The sequence below is a fragment of the Salmo salar genome, chromosome ssa01 (genome assembly GCF_905237065.1).
Source record: "Salmo salar chromosome ssa01, Ssal_v3.1, whole genome shotgun sequence".
Taxonomy (NCBI): Eukaryota; Metazoa; Chordata; class Actinopteri; order Salmoniformes; family Salmonidae; genus Salmo; species Salmo salar.
In genome coordinates this window covers 159,751,626-159,770,431 of record NC_059442.1, presented here as the reverse complement: position 1 = coordinate 159,770,431, position 18,806 = coordinate 159,751,626, and the positions used below count along the sequence as shown (strand labels likewise).

General features: G+C 42.8%; 3 protein-coding genes across 19 annotated transcripts in view; 2 read left to right on the top strand and 1 right to left on the bottom strand.

The window, feature by feature from the left end:
- Positions 1-548: 548 nt before the first annotated feature.
- ntmt1 (N-terminal Xaa-Pro-Lys N-methyltransferase 1) lies at positions 549-5,159 on the top strand. 4 transcript variants are annotated; one of them, XM_014142498.2, is made up of 5 exons: positions 549-633; positions 2,572-2,712; positions 3,245-3,408; positions 3,650-3,902; positions 4,139-5,159. In XM_014142498.2, exons 2-5 carry the CDS (start codon positions 2,628-2,630, stop codon positions 4,393-4,395), a joined length of 759 nt encoding a protein of 252 aa, XP_013997973.1. In that variant the 5' UTR covers positions 549-633; positions 2,572-2,627; the 3' UTR covers positions 4,396-5,159. The 4 variants fall into 4 exon arrangements, with proteins under 4 accessions (XP_013997973.1, XP_013997965.1, XP_013997981.1 ...); XM_014142490.2 differs by having other exon boundaries at positions 570-714; XM_014142483.2 differs by having other exon boundaries at positions 587-704.
- Positions 5,160-5,475: 316 nt separating this feature from the next.
- ndor1 (NADPH dependent diflavin oxidoreductase 1) lies at positions 5,476-15,877 on the bottom strand. 4 transcript variants are annotated; one of them, NM_001140119.1, is made up of 15 exons: positions 15,758-15,828; positions 14,298-14,437; positions 13,453-13,530; positions 13,175-13,272; positions 12,755-12,853; positions 12,463-12,564; positions 12,146-12,349; positions 11,829-11,956; positions 11,466-11,683; positions 11,146-11,253; positions 10,805-10,919; positions 10,438-10,584; positions 6,267-6,385; positions 6,091-6,185; positions 5,476-5,874 (listed from the first exon to the last, which is right to left on the bottom strand). In NM_001140119.1, the coding sequence occupies exons 2-15, from the start codon at positions 14,430-14,432 to the stop codon at positions 5,730-5,732; spliced, it is 1,791 nt and encodes a 596-aa protein (NP_001133591.1). In that variant the 5' UTR covers positions 14,433-14,437; positions 15,758-15,828; the 3' UTR covers positions 5,476-5,729. The 4 variants fall into 4 exon arrangements, with proteins under 4 accessions (NP_001133591.1, XP_013997749.1, XP_013997767.1 ...); XM_014142274.2 differs by having other exon boundaries at positions 5,478-5,874; positions 15,608-15,877; XM_014142292.2 differs by having other exon boundaries at positions 5,478-5,874; positions 15,575-15,861.
- fkbp15a (FKBP prolyl isomerase family member 15a) overlaps positions 15,509-18,806 on the top strand; it is a 19,497-nt gene continuing 16,199 nt past the window's right edge. For 10 of the 11 annotated variants that reach the window (XM_045693321.1, XM_045693313.1, XM_045693309.1 and 7 more), the window contains exon 1: positions 15,967-16,125. In XM_045693321.1, coding sequence (XP_045549277.1) covers positions 16,079-16,125 — 47 coding nt within the window. In that variant the 5' untranslated portion in view covers positions 15,967-16,078. Of the gene's footprint in view, positions 15,763-15,846; positions 15,934-15,966; positions 16,126-18,806 lie in introns of those variants that run through there. The other variant, XM_045693308.1, reaches the window with a different exon arrangement.

The following is an 18,806-nucleotide window of genomic DNA, read 5'->3' as shown; positions in this document are numbered from 1 at the left end:
TATTTCACTTGCTTGAGCAATGTAAACATTTCCCATGCCAATAAAGCCCTTTGAATTGAATTGAGAGGCAGAGAAAGAAAGCAAGTGAGAGAGAGAGAAAGAGAGAAAGAGCAAGGTAAAGAGAGAAAGCGAGCGAGAGAGAGAGAGAGAAACCGAGAGAGAGAAGGGGGGCTGATATAAAGTGGAGAGGGGTGGTGGAGACAACAGAGAAATGGACCAGAGGGAATGGGTGGAGAAAAGGGTGAGAATAGCAGGAGACAGAAAGAGAAAGAGAAAGAGGTGGAATAGAAGCAGAAGAGAAGTAAAAAGTTATAGTAGAAAGAAGATATTGAGGCAATGACTGATAGAGGGAGAGGTGATCATAAGAGAGGGTAATGGAGAGACTAGGAAGAGAAGGGTAAGGCGAGACATGCCAGACAAACCCAGCTTCTACACGACACAACCAAATTCTCATGAATTATGATCTCTGCTGATGCACACACATACTGTAGCCCAACACATATCCTATCTGTAATTCTGCGATAAACCACTGGGTGGAGACAGTGAACTATCTCATGCCACAAGCGCAAGCCAAATAAGGAAATTACGTGAACTGCAAAGCGTTTGGCAGTGTGGTGTACAGGGATGCTTTCGGTAAGCAGAAAAAGCACGTTGGCACTTGATTTGTGACATGATCGAGGTGTTTGGGGATTTAGGACTGAGACGTACGTGAAGGTAAATTGCCCCATCCCAGTTTGTAAAGATTAGCTTTGATTTGGGTCAGATGTTGGGCGCATTCAACTTTACAGCCTTGTCAACTCACTGATTCAACATGCTACCTACCGGTAGCTAGCTAAAGCTACAACGTGCTACCTACTTTTCATCATTGATGGCTAAGTCAGTGATTATCAGTCCTCGACAACTGTCTGCTTCTAAAAATAGATCCTTAAAGTAAAGTGCCTTGCTGTCATAACCACTTTGCTTGCTAACCTCCCAGATAGCTAAACTAGAAAACCATTGGCATTGCACTTCAACAAACAAGCTAGCTACCAGCTAGCTAACGTAGCAGTTTCTGGCTACCTGACCCCCATGTTCATTGTCAACGTGCACATTGGTTACTAGTTAGATTTGCTTTCAAACCAGTAAGCTTTCTTCAATATTGGTGCATGTCACTAGTCATGTCTGCCTTGTATATTTTGTTACGGTTGGCTTGATCATAGACCCTGATCTGCGGAGGTTCGCCCTCCTAGCTAGACCAGCGAGCTACACTACTTGGCAAAAAGTATGTGGACACCCCTTCAAATGAATGGATTTATCAGTCACACCCGTTACTAAAGGGTGTATAAAATCGAGCACACCGCGATGGAATCTCCATAGACAAACATTGGCAGTAGAATGGCCCGACTTTCAACATGGCACCGTCATAGGATGCTATCTTTCCAACAAGTCAGTTCGTCAAATTTCTGCCCTGCTAGAGCTGCCTGGTCAACTGTAAGTGCTGTTATTGTGAAGTGGAAACGTCTAGGACAGGGCTGCCCAACCCTAATTTAATTAAGTTAGTTAAGGTCTTGTTGAGCAGCTAATTAGTAGAATCAGGTGTGTTAAATTAGGGTTGGACTGAACACCTACAAGACAGCAGATCTCCAGGAAGAGGGTTGGGCAGTCATGGTCGAGAAGCACAATAACTGTTTGTCAGAATCTGGGTTTCCATGGCCGAGCAGCCGCACACAAGCCTAAGATAACTATGCACAATGTCAAGTGTTGGCTGGAGGGGTGTAAAGCTCGCTGCCATTGGACTCTGAAGCAGTGGAAACGTGGTCTCTGGAGTGATGAATCACGCTTTGCCATCTGGCAGTCCGATAGATTAATCTGTGTTTGGCCAATGCCAGGAGAATGCTACCTGCCATAATGCATAGTGCCAACTGTAAAGTTTGGTGGAGGAGGAATAATGGTCTGCGGATGTTTTTCGTGGTTCGGGCTTGGCCCCTTTGTTCCAGTGAATGTAATTATTAATGCTACAGCATACTATGACATTCTAGACTATTCTGTGCTTCCAACTTTGTGGAAACAGTTTGGGGAAGGTCCTTTACAGTTTCAGCACGACAATGATTTGTGCACAAAGAACTGACCTCAACCCCATCGAACACCTTTGGGATGAATTGGAATGCTGACTGTGAGCCAGGCCTAATCGCCCAACATCAGTGCCCGACCGCACTAATGCTGTTGTGCCTGAATGGAAGTCCCTGCAGCAATGTTCCAACATCTAGTGGAAAGCCTTCCCAGAAGAATGGAGGCTGTTATAGCAGCAAACGGGGGACCAACACCATATTAATGCCCATGATTTTGTAATGAGATGTTTCATGAGCAGGTGTCCACATACTTTTGGCTATGTAGTGTACTTGGTTCATTCACTGCCATGCCCCACATTGACCCTGGTCACAAGATGAGCGCTGACAGCTGAACTGGGGCCAAGTAGGGCCACATTTGGCTACTCTGTCTGTGTGTGTGTGTGTGTGTGTGACAGGTGAGGATAAATGCAAACCTCTCACGTCATCACTAGGACTTGGGAGTAAGGTTAAACATGTCTCCTAGGGTTTCCCGGGGACACATGCTGGAGAGAATACAAGAAGTCAGCTAATCATACCATCATGAATAACATCAAGTCGACGTCTCGGAGAGGAGTGAAGAAGCCTGGGAGGGGAGTAGGCAGTGCTTCAACCAACGTAACACAAGGTGCAGGCCCTACTAAGGCAGAAAATCTGATGCTCAGATAGCTAGAAACTTACTAACTAGCTAAGTTAGCTAGAAGTCAACCTCGATGAGGCATGTTCCCTGCATTGCTCGCAATAAGGAGAAATAACTAAATAACCTTCTCCAAAGTCGTGGGTCAGACCTACTAGTTGCTTTGTTATTCTTTCACTCTGTGTGACTTTAGCTTTATAGTCAACGTTATAATGAACCAATAAGGCCCGAGGGGGTGTGGTATATGGCCTATATACCTCTGCTAAGGGTTGTTCTTATGCACGACGCAACATGGGAGTGCCTGGATACAGCCCTTAGCCGTGGTATATTGGCAATATACCAGAAACACCAGAGGTGCCTTATTGGTATTATAAACTGGTTACCAATGTAAAAATGTTTTTTTTATACCCGTGGTGTACGGTCTGATATACCACGGCCTTCAGCATTCAGGGCTCAAACCACCCAGTTTATAATGATGCATATGTGGGCAGTCCTACTTACCTCAGCCCCTTGGGTTCTTCAGATAGGATGGGTGACGGTGTGCAGAATGAGACCGTTTTCTACTCCAAGGCTGAAAACTACTGGAGAGAAGTGGAGCCCACCGTGGATGGCATGCTAGGAGGCTACGGCAAGATCTCTAACATTGACATTGACGGCTCCAAGAAGTTCCTGCAGAAATTCCTTGGCGTAAGAAACAGTTTCCAAACTTCTCTGTAGAAACACACTTAAAGCGCATCATTTTAGGCTATTTATTTGCATGCATACTTTGTTTGCACACATAATGAAACTTAATGGGGGGGGGAAACATGACTTAAAACGTTACAGAAAAATGATGGGCCAAGTATAGAGCATTGGCTTACCTCTTATGCAGTTATCTGGTGCTGACGTCAAGAAACCCACTCTAACCGCTCCCTCCTGGCACTAAAAGCAGGGTGAAGGGAAGACAGGCAATGGCTGCGCCCTGGACTGTGGCGCCGGAATAGGGCGCATCACCAAGCGACTGCTGCTACCCCTCTTCAACACTGTGGACTTGGTGGATGTGACTCAGGAGTTCCTGGACCAGGCTAAGGTCTACCTGGGCGACGAGAGCAAACGGGTGGAGAACTACTTCTGCCTCGGCCTGCAGGACTTTATCCCACAGGACAGACGCTACGACGTCATCTGGATCCAGTGGGTCATTGGTGAGTCCTCACAATTCTAACATTTTTCAGAGTTAACTGACATACTGTCAGACAGCTCTATGTCAAACTTAGTCATTTTTTATTTTGATTAGCTTTGTAATACAGTAGTTTCTGTATTTATTTTATGCAGTCATATTGCAATTCAGCTTTCAGCTGCAAATGTGTACAACATTATGCAACAAAACCAAACTGTTAAGCTAGAGCTAGCCGCCCTTCCCTCCTTCCCCTCACCTCAGGCCACCTGACTGACGACCACCTGGTGGAGTTCCTGCGCCGTTGCCGCGGCGGCCTCCGCCCTGAGGGTCTAATTGTCATCAAGGACAACGTGGCCTACGAGGGCGTGATCCCCGACGACGTCGACAGCAGCGTGTGTCGGGAACTGGCTCTGGTGAAGAGCCTGGTGACACGGGCAGGCCTCACTATCGTCTGTGAAGAGCAACAGATGAACTTTCCTGACGAGATCTACCAGGTCCACCAGCTGGCCCTCCGATAGGGACAGAGATGGAGACAGATGGGAGTAGCGGTGTGGAGGATGGGTGCCAATGTCAAAATGCTGCTGCACATGCTCAAGACATGGGACCTTCATGACAAGCCTCCTGTCTACTGAAAGTTGGACAGTCCAGCTTAGTGTGTAGGCGCGTTTGTCTAATGGCGCATTTATGACCCACTCTGTGTGAATACATCAGGTAGAGGTTTTATGAATTGTCAGTGTAATTTACTAAAGGATAATTGTGAATTATGGATGTACTGTATGGGGGCAGATCATGTAAGGCTCAGAAATGCAAACACCACTGAGTCAATTATTTTAGTTGTGATACTGTGGAGGACATGAGTTACAGCACTTGAGTTCCTATAGGACAGAGATGAGCAATTCTTTTCAGGGTCATGTTCCATAGGGCACACACTGTTTTGCAATGGAAACTACACAAAAACGTACTTGGACAAGTTCACGTACCTTATTGTAAATGACCCAGGTTCTCACTTTTGCCTAACGCACAATTCATTCATGTCACTGAATGCTCAGAGTATCTGGTCACATCTGTTTTCCCAAGTCGGAATTAGATATTGATTTGATAGAGCAACAAATCAGGAACAGTTTCCCATCACTGCCATACATCCTTGTTTGTCATTTATTCACAGTACCAAGAATACATAGATTGGACTGTTTGTAAGATGTGGCAAATGCTGATGAAATGTAAGTACTGTATATGTTTCCCATGAGCGTTTGAATGTCAAATTAAACAACTTTTCAGGAAATCTGTCATTGTTTTGTGGTTTAGGTTACTGGTTGTGATGAATCTTTGGTCTAGTAGTTTCTACAAAGGTATGTTTTGATACCTTTATTTACATCAAGATAGACAATGGTCAGATCAATGTATATATTGTATCCCAATTGTTCCACTAAAGGAACCCTATATCTGGGACAACTTAAATGTTAGGACCTTCAGTGTCTCAACTCAAACATTTTTTCTGTATCTGATATTTATCAGCCGCAATATTACAGATAGTATGTACACATTGTTTTTCATTAAGTGCATGGCAGTCAAAGTAATGAATGTCAGACTTAGTCAAATGCACTTTGGAAACATTTAATAGCACTATGCAGTGCTGCTTGTAGTAGTACAGTAGTATAATATTTGACACCTATTTTCTAAGCTGATACCTAAACCTTGGTACAGAAGTGGTATGGCGTTGATTTTGAATTCCTCTGCAATGAAGTCACCACTGATTGTCAAATGAAAGCACTTGGAGCAGTATACTGCCCAAACAATATGTCAAACTGATAAAGCTTGCTGGTTTGAATAGCACCACTCTGTAGCCATGTGATCAGGACCAGGTCTCGCTCTGGAATCGGCCTGCCCTCTCCATGGCGACCAGCATCTCGTCCGCCTCGGCAGAGGACATGCCCCCTTGGCTCTGAAAGCCCTCCTTCAGGGCGTCACACACTGCCGTCGGCATCTGTTTGGCGTTGCTGGATACGAATGATAGAAGACATGCATCAGTAAAGACCAATCTGGGGTTGTGTTTATTAGGGCACACCATGCGCATTTTGATTGGGAAAACATTCTGCTCTGTATTTCATTCCATGTTGTGTCTACTGAACACGACCAGGGTGAGATGCCCACACATTTACCAAGCACCATTTTATCAATGTAGCACACATTTCAGCACGTTAAAGTATACTCACCCTGCGATGTAAAAGTAGCCGTTCTTATTGGCGATCAGGTCCCATAGCAGCTCAGCTTGCTCCTGCACACGCTGTTGCACATAAATCTTGTCTTCCTGCAAAATCACACAGAAACTTACCCATCCATTAGAGTGAAGTGTGTGTGTGTGTGTGTGTGTGGAGCCTGGTCTACCTACCTGATCCCTGGAGAAAGCTGTGAAGAGTGTCAGCTGCCCTGCTTTCTCCATCTCCTCCCAGTCTGAGCTGCAGTAGAAATCCTTAGACTGGGACCGGCAGCCAAAAAACAGCACATTGGCTGATATACAAGAGGAGAAACAGGATTAAATTTGCTAACCGGTATACAAACAGAAGGGAACAAGTATAGAAACAAGGTTGTTACTAGGTAGAACACAAATTGACTGACTCATACAGGAAATTATTGACGAGAGTGGGGAGAAAGCTATGACTAAAAATAATTGACAAGACCATTGATGACATGACACCATTCACTCCTATGTGAAGAGTCAACAGCGCATTTGAAGCCCAGGAAATCGTTTTTTAGCTTGCTAAGACTGCATCTCATGGAGACAACATGCGTAGTTTGAGCTGCTCCAGGAAGTGACGTTGCAGGCTCAAGGTGCTGCCCCCTCGCATTGAGGATAAAAAATAAACTATATGGAGCTAACCACAGACAAAATCCTAGAGGAAAACCTTGTTCAGTCTGCTTTCCACCAGACACTGGGAGATTAATCCACATTTCAGTGGGACAATAACCTATAACACAAGGGCAAATCTACACGAGTTGCTTACAAAGAAGACCGTGAATGTTCCTGAGTTACCATTTTGACTTAAATCTATGGCAAGACCTGAAAATGGTTGTCAAGCAATGATCAACAACCAATTTGGCAGAGCTTGAAGAAATTTGAAAATAATAAATGGGTAAATGTTACACAATCCAGGTGTGGAAAGCTCTTAGAGACTTTCCCAGAAACACTCACAGATGTAATTGCTGCCAAAGGTGCTTCTACAAAGTATTGACTCTGGTGTGAATACTTATGTAAATGAGATATCTGTATTTCATTTAATACATTTGCAAAGAATCCTAAAATATATATTTTTACTTTGTCATTATGGGGTGTATTGTGTGTAGATGGGCAAGGGAAAAAAAATATATTTAATACATTTTGAATTCAGGCTATAACAACAAAATGTGGAATAAGTCAAGGGGTATGAATACTTTCCGAAGGCACTGTAAATTATCCTTAACTTCTCTGTGCGATTTTTTAAATTAAAAAAATAGGTTGAAGGACATACACTACCATTCAAAAGTTTGGGGTCATTTTGAAATGACCTTGTTTTTGATCCATTAAAATAACATCAAATTTATCAGAAATACATTGTAGACATTGTTAATGTTGTAAATGACTATTGTAGCTGGAAACGGCAGATGTTTAATGGAATATCTACATAGGCGTACAGAGGCCCATTATCAGCAACCATCACTCCTGTGTTCCAATGGCACGTTGTGTTAGCTAATCCAAGTTTATCATTTTAAAAAGGCTAATTGATCATTAGAAAACCCTTTTGAAAGTATTTTAGCACAGCTCAAATTAGCCTTTTAAAATGATAAACTTGGATTAGCTAACACAAAGTGCCATTGGAACACAGGAGTGATGGTTGCTGATAATGGGCCTCTGTACGGCTATGTAGATATTCCATAAAAAAATAGGCCGTTTCCAGCTACAATTGTCATTTATAACATGAACAATGTCTACACTGTATTTCTGATCAACTTGATGTTATTTTAATGGACTAAGTGTTTTTCTTTAAAAAACAAGGACATTTCTAAGTGACCCCAAACTTTTGAACGGTAGTGTACATCTAGTGTATTAGAAGTAATTATTGATACCATGATTGTCTTCGAAATTTTTTTAAAAAATTTATCTATACGAAGATTGGCCACGAATATTGCCATTTTTCCATTCACTGTAATGGGGGATCCTGTATTCTGCTAACAATGCCTGCAGTACCGCGGTCTGCCTTGAACTTCCGTGGATTCAAATGTGTATTTTATTTAACTAGGCAAGTCAATTAAGAATACATTCTTATTTACAATGACGGCCTACAAAAGGCAAAATGCCTCCTGCGGGGACGGGGGCTGGGATTAAAAATAAAAATATAGGACAAAACATCACAAGAGAGACACCACAACACTACATAAAGAGAGACCTAGGACAACAACATTACATTTACATTTAAGTCATTTAGCAGACGCTCTTATCCAGAGCGACTTACAACATAGCATGGTAGCAACACAACATGGCGGCAGCAGCAGCAGCACAAAACATGGTACAAACATTATTGGGCGCAAACAGCACAAAGGCAAGAAGGTAGAGACAATACATCATGCGAAGCAGCCACAACTGTCAGAAAGAGTGTCCATGATTGAATGAAGAGAAACTGTCCAGGTTTGGAGCTCGTTCCAGTCGCTGAGAGAGGGGGCAGTTCTTCTCCCCTGCTAGAAAGGATTGGTTCGGAATTGGGGCCATATTTAATTCAGTAAATGTACAGTGTTGTTGTGTTAGAGGAGTAGTGATAATTTCATCAACAATAACAAAAACATTTCGCCAACCACCTATTTTTCCTGACAAACTAATGACCATATCGAGACGCCCTGAAAAAAACATTAAATAACTTAATTTAAATCGACAAATGTAACGACAGGAGAATTCCGAGACTAATGGACAGTTAATGTGACGTGAACCTTTTAATCGATGTTGTCCAATCAAAAGGTATTCTGCCAGAATACCGGTATAATGCAATCCTCTAAATAAATAAATGTTTTTATGAGATTAAAGTCCTACCGTATAAAACAATTCATCACAACAGCTGTGATGGAAGTTTCGGTACAATTGTATAAATGGCGACAGATAATTTGTTCGTTAACAAGGTGTTTTTTTTTGTGTTGGTAAAATGTATTATGCGAGAAATGGCGGTGTAAATGCCTTTAAGCAAAAATATTGAAATAATAACCATTATATCGAAGTAAACTTGGACTCACGATGAAATGTGTGGTCCTCTCACTACGACTCATCGGGAAAACATGCACGTTATTAGGCTACACATTAAATAAATTACCTTTACAGGGTGGTAAAAATATACAGTGATGTTGATGCTCCTTTAAAATAAATATATATTTTTACATTTAAGTCATTTAGCAGACGCTCTTATCGAGAGCGATTTAAAGGGGCAATTAGGGTGAAGTGCCTTGCACAAGGGCACAGACACATTTTTCCTCCTAGTCAGCTCGGAGATTTAATCCAGTTTCCTTTCAGTTAGTGGCCAAACGTTCTTAACCGCTAGGCTATCTTCCGCGGGTCTTATTCTGGTGACAAGATGATCGATGCTTGACTGCCGTTTGACAAATAAACATATTCTCGCTATTGTCTATAATAATCTCATCATGTTGACTAGCCAACCCGAACTGTGTCTGCAAGCTGTTGGCTAGAGCGCAGATGCCAAAACCAGAGTAGACACATTTGCTATTTAACTCAACCGTTTTTGTTTTTTTTGTGACAAAACTATCCGTAGAGTTGAAAATGCGAATCAAATACATTGAACTTTAGATTTTTTTTCGTTACATGAAAAAGTACATTTCGTGTGCACTACGTCTGTTTGGTGGAAACACGACTGGTGGGAAAATAAGCATATTTTCGTTATGCAGATTTTTTCATATTCACATGAAACCTAGCTATTGGCTTATTGAGCTGATCTGCCCGATCTCCCATGAGGTCACTTCAGTCACTCATCAATATGTTGACCTGATGCGCAGGCAGCCAGGACACCTCATTGTTACAAACCTCAACTAGAAACAGTCTTTACTCTCTCTTACTTTCATGTAGCCTATTACCATGTGCACTGTTATTCATCAGTATTTCCGTTCTCGCGGTCGTGTACAGTAATACTTCTGGCATTGTTAGAAAGCTCAGATTCTCCCCCTTTTTGTCACTGTTATGTACCCCATCACAAGGCTATGATGGGGAGCAAATCAGAGCTGTAGGCCTAAATTGTTTAACCTGTAGCCAAGGCTTTGTAACCTATATGGTAAATCATGGCTTGCATTGGTTACAATCTGCCACAATAGCTATGTGCCAGCTATATGAAGGGATAGTAGGCCTAGTTGGACAAGGCTATCTTAATGTGCACATCATGGAAGTTACCAGTAAAAATGTGACTAAAAGTAGACTGAAATCGTCCAGAGTGTTAGTCGACTGATAAAACTACGGATGAAATGACTAAAATGAAATTTAAAATAACACTGTTCAGGAGTGGTGAGCGGAGGGTAAAACCAATCCCAGGGTAACTCACCAGTCTTGCCCTGGGCTATCCTCTCCTGCAGAGCAGACCTGAAAGGAGCCACTCCCGTTCCAGGCCCAACCATGATCACAGGGGAGTAGGGATCCTTAGGGAACTTCATACTCCCCTTCTTTACCCACAAAGGCACATAAACGTCCCCTGCAAAGTGGAGTCAACAAATTGACTGATATGACAGCTGATATAGCTACTGTGTTAATACCATTTCTTCTAATTGAATTTTAAATCAATTCAAATTCAATTTATAAGACTTTATTTACCCAAAATATGCTTGGCAAAACACTGAACGTTCAGTAGCTACCTGCATACTGCATTAGAGTGCCATTATGCTAAAACCATGTAGTAGACAGTGCTAACAGACCTTGTGTGGGGTCCAGTGAGGCTAGCCAGGAGGAACACAGGCCCTTGCGTGGCAGGTGCATCTTGGTTTTGTAGTGCACCACAGCTAGCAGTATCTGGATCCTGTTGGGATGTGCCTGTGTGGAGAGAAAACGGAATGGTCCAAGGGCCAGTGTAGGTGCAGGTTTTTGCTCCAGCAAAACCAGTAACAGTTAATTCAACTAACAAAGTCTTGGTTGAAGACAATTAGTTGAATCCGGTGCATTAGTGCTTTGGCTGGAATAAAAGCCTGCACCCACAGCAGCCCTTGGGGAACATCATTGCCCAACCCTGACATGGGGCTTTTCAGTGCTGTAACCTCACCAGCAGGGAGGAGGCAATGGAGAAGGAGCGAGGCTGAATCTCAGGGAACAGGTCCAGTAGGTAGTCTACACTCAGTTCTGCTGTCGTGTGGGGGAAGTCGTTCAACACCTGAGGACCATGCACGCACACACACACACACACGACCCCACAAACACACACAGGGAGTGGGAATCTGGACGCAGCCCTGTCGTATGACCTTTGACCTGGCTCACCAAATCTATTGAACATAATATTGATTATTGTTGTAAGTGGGATCAACTAAACTTCCATCCTGTGCCCCCAGGTGGCAGCATAATCACATCATTACAGGTCCCTCTAACCTCCAAGGCGGTGCGTCTCGGCCTGTTGCAGTAGGCATGCAGCTCGTCCTGGCCCTGGGCAGAGCTAAACTCAGACAGCTTCTCCCGCTCCAGCTCATTGGTGGCAAAGGTGGCGAGGAGCTCGAAGAAGGAGCGACGAGGCACTGCCGCTATGTCCAGGAAGCTCTCCACCAGATGCCGAACCGTGCAAGGCTGGGCCAGGCGGGCTGGGACCGAACCTGGGGAGACAGGGGAGAGGGGGGTAAAAGAGGGACACGGGTTATGTGGTTAAAGTATGGTGTATAGAAGTGGGAGCTTAGGTAGATGGATGTGACCGTATCTCACGTACACCGATACAGGCAGTCAAATGTGACAAGCACAAACCTGTGTCGCAGTTTGTGGGGCTGAGGGTGAACTGGCGATCAGGGTCCAGTCTCAGGAGTTGACAGAACTGTTCCACGTCCTCAGGGGTGTTACAAGGTCTCATCATCACCACGTCCCCAGCAGTGAACCTGCCAATGACACACACTTCAGTCAACCAGTTAAACATCATCTAAAGTCGAATCCTTTTTAAGCACATTTTAACAACCTCAGAGCAAGATGGTTCACCATCACAAAATACATTTGACAGTTACATTTCAAGAAATCGGTCAATAAACATGGTAGCAATTTCTTAAGGCACAGTACATTAGAGCACTCACTCAATATCTGAGCCTGTGATGTCAAACTCAATGTGTCGAACATCCTGAAAGTGGGAGGCGTGCGTAACCCTTTTACTGGATACCACCCTGCCTGGAAAGGTGTGTGTCTGAGAGGGTGAGATCGGCAGCTCTGGCACTCTTAGCCTATCCGCCCTATTCTCAGTGATGTCATCCAGAAATCTGAAAACGTACCTCGGAGGGAGTCTGTAAAACAAACAACGGTAAGGGTACAGTTACAGTACATCATGGGAGTTGGGCATATTCAGACATAATATTAGACACATTGATTTGTCAACAGTCAAGTAAGGGAGACTTACGGTTCATCCTCCCTGATAAGACTCTGGCCTGCAGGTGTTGGATATAGAGCTTGCGCCCTCTCCCAGAATGACGTGAGCCAGGGGTCAATCACCCCATCTGCACTGTTGAACACAAAGGTTGAACAGTCCAAACAGTCAACAAAAGGTAAGAGAATTAAGTAATATAATGTACTGACTTTACAGGTTACAATATTGAGCTAACATGGCATTATGAAGACTACAGAGTATATAAAACCAATACTTAACGGGCCAAAGACAGATCCCTGAGGAACCCCATGCAACGGTCTCTCACCCCAGGTCGTGCTGGTCATCTGCCAGTCCCACAGGCAGCAGCACACTGGCCCCCAGCTGCATAAGGCGCTTGTGAAGCTTCTTCGCCACAAAGTTGAACCTACAAGTGAAAATCTAATTGTATTATTCACAGCTAGGGTATGTTATTTTCCAGATAGTGCCCCGTACAGGGTACAGTTTCCTTTTAAATTGAGTCAATGCGGGAAGTGACTTCACATAGAAGTCCACATAGAAAAACAATGGGGAAGTTTTGATTCATTAATCAAATTTCACTTGATCTTCCCGTCATTGACATGCGTGACGTGATCCATGTTTGGGTTGGTCACTCACTACCATCGTAAATAGATTTCAATGGTGTGCATGTATAGACAAAGGGATTTTGAATTATTTATGTGGTTGCGTTTTTGATGAAAGCCCTCACTTGGGATAGGAGGAATCACCCAAGCCCAGCACGGCACAGTCTAGGCGACACAGAGATCCAGCGGGCAGAGACTTCCTAAACACGAACCGCCAGAAATTCTGCAAAGGAAGTGAAGAAAAAATGATAGGTAAAAACGCACGCATGACTAAGTCCAAGTCACTTTGGATGAAAGCGTCTGCTAAATGCCATATATTATTAAGTGCAAATTGGGAGAGACGCATAGAGACACAGCAGCTTTTACCACAGACACACACAGTTTGCACACTATTATCTGATACCTTCATGTTGTCTGGAGGATCTCCTTGGCCAGTGGTGGAACACACAAATATAACCAGGGACTCAGAGATGAGGTTAGCCTGTTGAAGAAACACAACCCTCAGATGCATGCCAAATACAACACCCTCTTTAATTGAGCTGAGATCTAACCTTGTCAACTTAACAAATCCTATTTGAAGCACATAGCTCAGCCTCAGAAATATCATAGCTATACACTGAGAATACCAAACATTAGGAACACTTTCCTTATATTGAGTTGCCTCCCTCAGAACAGCTTAAATTTGTCGGGCATGGACTCAACAAGATGTCAAAAGTGTTCCACAGGGATTCTGGCCCATGTTGACTCCAATGCTTCCCACGGTTGTGTCACGTTGGCTGGATGTCCTTTGGGTAATAGACAATTCTTGATACACACGGGAAACGTTTGAGCGTGAAAAACCCAGTAGATTTGCAGTTCTTGACACAAACCGGCACGCCTGGCACCTACTACCAAACCCTGTTCAAAGGCACTTAAATCTTTTGTCTTGCCCATTCACCCTCTGAATGGTACACATACACAATCCATGTCTCAAGTCTTAAAAATCCTTCTTTAACCCGTCTCCTCCCCTTCATCTACACAGATTGAAATTAATTTAACAAGTGCAAGTGACATCACTAAGGGATCATAGCTTTCACCTGGTCAGTCTGTCATGGAAAGAGCTTGTTGTTTTGTATACTCAGTGTATTCAGCTTTAACAAGGCAAGCGGATTCAATGGAGAATACTTATTTTTCATAGTAATAGTGCGGTATGTTTTATTTAATTTATTTAGGCACTGTGTGGCTATCTTATCTCGCTTGCCAACTGACCACATTGTAACTGTCAAGAGCCTCCACTTTGACTTGCATTCGCCTCCTTTGCGCCTGGCGTCCAATCCGCTCGGCCGTGTCCTGAGCAGTGCCCGTCTGGCTCCCATATAGAATCAACAGCTTTGGGGCTGACATTCTCACTGTGGATAAAGATGGGCAGTTAAATGATGATTCTTCCAATATAGCAGGCTGTACACACTAATCAGACATGTTGGACATACTGTAACAGCACTATGTCAAGTGTGTCAAGTAGTGTGTTAAGACACACAGAATAGCTAACTTAAAGAAGCATCCCATTGATGGCCTACACAATGGACACTTGATATGATATTGACATCCTTGAAAGTTAGCTAGCTGTCTTTAGTCTGTCTGGACTCTATTGGCAATTTACTTAGGTATTGACAAATGCATATGTAAGTTGCACCCAAGGTTATCTGTTTACACAGCCTTAGTTACAATCGGACTCGGCGCATGGTTATCTGCAGAGTAAGTTACTGTTACAAAACTCTGCTGGAGTTTATCAGGACCACCATGTGATTACAGGTAAAGTATACTACACTACCTCCAGTGCCGTAAAGGTCCAGACCTCTTAGCTGAGACTGAGCTACTGTAAAGCAGGCTGACGTTTATTGTCATGAATCTTGCCCTGGAGGCAGAACAGAGCGATTTTGGCTAGATGGGCCAGCTGCAAATTCATAAAAATGCATGGAAACAAAAAATTGTTTTTGGTCTTAGGGCTAGGATTGTGGTTAAGGTTAGGTTTAAAAGCAGATTTTATGACTAGCTAGTGACCACTCTGCAGAGGGTGGGTATAATATGTGGAACATCCCAACAGGAATCTGTTCCAAAAACATCGTAAATAACAAGATTGCCAACAAACGCATACAAAGATGTATAGCGGCAGAATAAGATACCGGGTAGGGAGTGGACTACTTCATTAAGTTTTTCACTCACCAAGTTTATTCCCAAAAATATCTGTCCTCACTCTGGTAGGCTATGGATAAACGTTAAGAATAAGCTACGTGGTGAGTTGATGCCTATTCGGCAGCTAGTTAGCTAGGTGAATTGATCAGGCTTCTTTGTATGCGTTGTTTGTTGGCAACTTTGTACTTTACGAAGTTTTTGGAACAGATCCCTGTTGGAACGTTCCACAAACTATACCCACCCCCTGCAGAGCTTCCTCCAGGTCAAGATTCATGACAATAAATTACAAGAATTACCCCACACCTGCCATCAATTTCACCTGACTGTTAGTTTCATTTAGTTAGTTAGCTAACCTCTAGCTCCCGAGAATGGAGAAGGTGGCTTACAGTGTATTTGAATGGGCTAGCTAGCCTCTCGAGCAGTACCAGTGGCTAATTAACTAACTAGTGGATACGTGACAGATCCCTCGTTCACGAAATACTTCCATAACATCCATAAAAACCGGATAACAGCCCTGCTCAGTTCAAGATGCTCACCTACGGTAGCTATAACAGATTATCCTAGGGGTCTTTGACAATCTCGAGAGTGAATCTAATAATACTGAAAAACTCCTTTCTTCGACTAGGACTACATTTCCTCCAGCGTGTTGTTGTGTTTACGCTTTACGACTGCAGAGCTTGAGTTTGATTGGTTACTGGGCCGTTTTACGACAGTAAGTTGACTAGTCAGTTGAGGCCATTCTACATGGAGGCGTGTTTGAAGTTTATCACTTGAACGTGTTGTTTGTGTGTGATGTTTCGCTAGACATAAAATACCCCTGTATTTTTCTATTCGAAGGGTACGACAGACTTCTAGACATGTTTTGTGGTTATCAAGAAGGGGATTTTCTGTTGCCTAAAGGCGGGTGAGTTTACAGAGAAAAAGTAAATGCATGTACAGTTGTTTTTTTATTAGCATGCGAAGCGCATTGTCTTTTGATTGGATCATTCTTCATACACTGAGAAGAGGGAAAAGTAATGTTCTTTCATTGTTTTAAAAAAGAAACAACGTTTACAATGTGTTACAATGTAACTAACAGTATCAACGTTTATTAGGCTACAGACTATATTTAGGGATGCATGAAAACAATTAAAATAATTGAAAAGTAGTGCTGCAAGCCTAAAAATAGTATAGAATTAAATAGTGATTTAGATATTTATCTCATCTTTCTCCCAAATTGTTTTGCAGTCCTTAACCACGTGCATTGGATAGATCTTAACTAGAATATGTGAGTCTGGAGATAAGTGGCTATGTTGAAACAGTGGTGCCCTATGGACTCAGTCAAAGGTGGCATTATTGAATTTGGGGAAACTCGTTTGGTGAAATGTGTGAGAGCCTCTCATAGCTTGGGTAGGCTAAACAAACCTCCACTAAAATATGTGGTGTAAAATGTTTCTTACTACTAGCCTATACGTGTTCTTCCAAGAAGTGTCAACAGTGTTTCCCTTCAAATATTTCCAAGTGAAGTGCAATAAAAGCCACCACATCAACATCTAGGGCCTCCTTTTAAAAGAAAAACTATTCAATTTAAACCAATGGATTATGTAAGGGATAATTAACAAGGGACTCTGGAAAATAATGAACTCATAGCCCCTCGTTGATTATCGCTTACTTGGGATGTGACAGAGCGAGGCTGAGAAGCCTGTCCCACCTATGCAATGGATGGGAATATACCAATTAGACCACCTATGCTTTCTAACAATGTTTTCTGGTATAGCACCATAGCAGCATGGACCATACTGCTATATGGTCCCTTGTCATAACTGTATGGGACCATGAGAGAGAGATCTGGCAGGGCACACAATCTGTTTGCCAGCCAGCTCCTCTCCTACGTGCCCTCCCCTTCTCGGTGTCTTCTTCATCTGGCACAGGGCCTCTGTCAGAAGCTACAAACTGGCGACCATGTCTGCAGTGTGGCATACTGACTACCTGTGGTGGGAGTTCCATGGGTCAGTATGTTCTGTGTACATGTGTTCTTTGAGAGAGAACCTAACCTCATCCCTAGGCTATTGTGCACAGATGTCTGGAGTGTGAGACTAGAGATAACCTATCCGGTAAGTAAAGATGGGGTGACTGGCTGCTTGTCCATTGGTTGAGTGTTGAGTTTATTTAACCAAAGGTTCACTGCTTTGAGTGCTGCTGTAGTTAAAAATATGTTTTAGCTTTCTTGAGGAAGGGGCCACCACGGGTGGGTTTAATAGATGTCATGGGATGCTGATCTCTATAGAGTGGATAGGCTTGCCTGGGGATGTCATGTTTATGTCATGTGGGTTGGATGTTCCCTGCTAGTAATGCACTTTATATTGCATTTAGCACAGAGGGTGAGAAAAGGTTATATTTTGAAGAATATAAGTAGTGTTTTTCTCTTTTCTAATCTTTGGAATATGTGGAAAATGGTTTGCATTGTTCATTTGCAGCCTATTGCCTTGTAGCACATCACATTATACCAGAAAATACTTGTTCAACTTAACTTTCATGCAAACATTCATGCTGGGCTCTGGATAATATTGGCTTCTAATCGAAATGTAATGTGAGCAAATTGAATCAATCACCTAATCAAACAACTAGAAAGCTATGCTGTCTCTTCTCTCTACCCTGGGAAGTAAGGTTAGGATGATAGGCAAGCCGTGATAGTATCTGTTTGGATGTAAACAATTCTAAGTGACTGAATGGTGATGATACAAATCATAATACAAGTATTTAACCATGTGTTGATGCCATCATCGTATATCCCCAAATGTTCATTTACTTAGCGTGTTTGATTCAGAAAAACACCGGTTCCATCTCGCCCAACATGCCTACAAAGTATCTAATAAGTTACCTGTAAACTTTGTCCACACATTTCAAACAACTTTCCTAATCCAACTTTAGGTATTTTAAAATGTAAATAATCTATCAAATTTAAGAAGGAATATACTGTGTTCAATAGCAGATAAAATGAAAGTGGAGCGAGTTCAAGGTCGCGCGCCTAAAATAAAAAAGTACACTTAGCCCTTTCCTTTCTGAGAGTAGAGCCACTTCATTTCTCAAAGGAAAAACATCAACCAATTTCTAAAGACTGTTGACATCTAGTGAAAGCCATAGGAACTGCAAGCATATTTCTATTAAAAAGGGATTGCCAAAGAAAACAAATGGGAAACAGATTGAGCTACATTTTTTCCCCCTGGGTGGATTGTGCTCGGGGTTTCGCCTGCCAAATCAGTTCTGTTATACTCACAGACATTATTCAAACAGTTTTAGAAACTTCAGATTGTTTTCTATCCAAATCTACTATTAATATGCATATCCTAGTTTCTGGGCCTGAGTAGCAGACAGTTTACTTTTGGCACACTTTTCATCCGGATGTGAAAATACTGCCCCCTAGCCCAAAGAGGTTTAAATTAATGGGCCCATGAGCACCAGCATGGACCCATGAGCACCAGCATGTCTTAATGGACCCATGAGCACCAGCATGTCTTAATGGACCCATGAGCAACATCATGTCTTAATGGACCCATGAGCAACATCATGTCTTAATGGACCCATGAGCAACATCATGTCTTAATG

Excerpts from the sequence above, each read along its gene's own strand:
- ntmt1 (XM_014142483.2), top strand. The coding sequence starts at position 671 with ATGATCGAGGTGTTTGGGGATTTAGGACTGAGAC. Across the intron at positions 705-2,571 it reads TGGGGATTTAGGACTGAGAC|GGTTTCCCGGGGACACATGC; the intron begins GTACGTGAAGGT and ends CATGTCTCCTAG. Across the intron at positions 2,713-3,244 it reads TTCAACCAACGTAACACAAG|ATAGGATGGGTGACGGTGTG; the intron begins GTGCAGGCCCTA and ends TGGGTTCTTCAG.
- ndor1 (XM_014142274.2), bottom strand. The coding sequence starts at position 14,432 with ATGTCAGCCCCAAAGCTGTTGATTCTATATGGGAGCCAGACGGGCACT. Across the intron at positions 11,254-11,465 it reads CGAGACGCACCGCCTTGGAG|GTGTTGAACGACTTCCCCCA; the intron begins GTTAGAGGGACC and ends CATGGTCCTCAG. Across the intron at positions 6,386-10,437 it reads GATAGCCCAGGGCAAGACTG|CCAATGTGCTGTTTTTTGGC; the intron begins GTGAGTTACCCT and ends CTTGTATATCAG.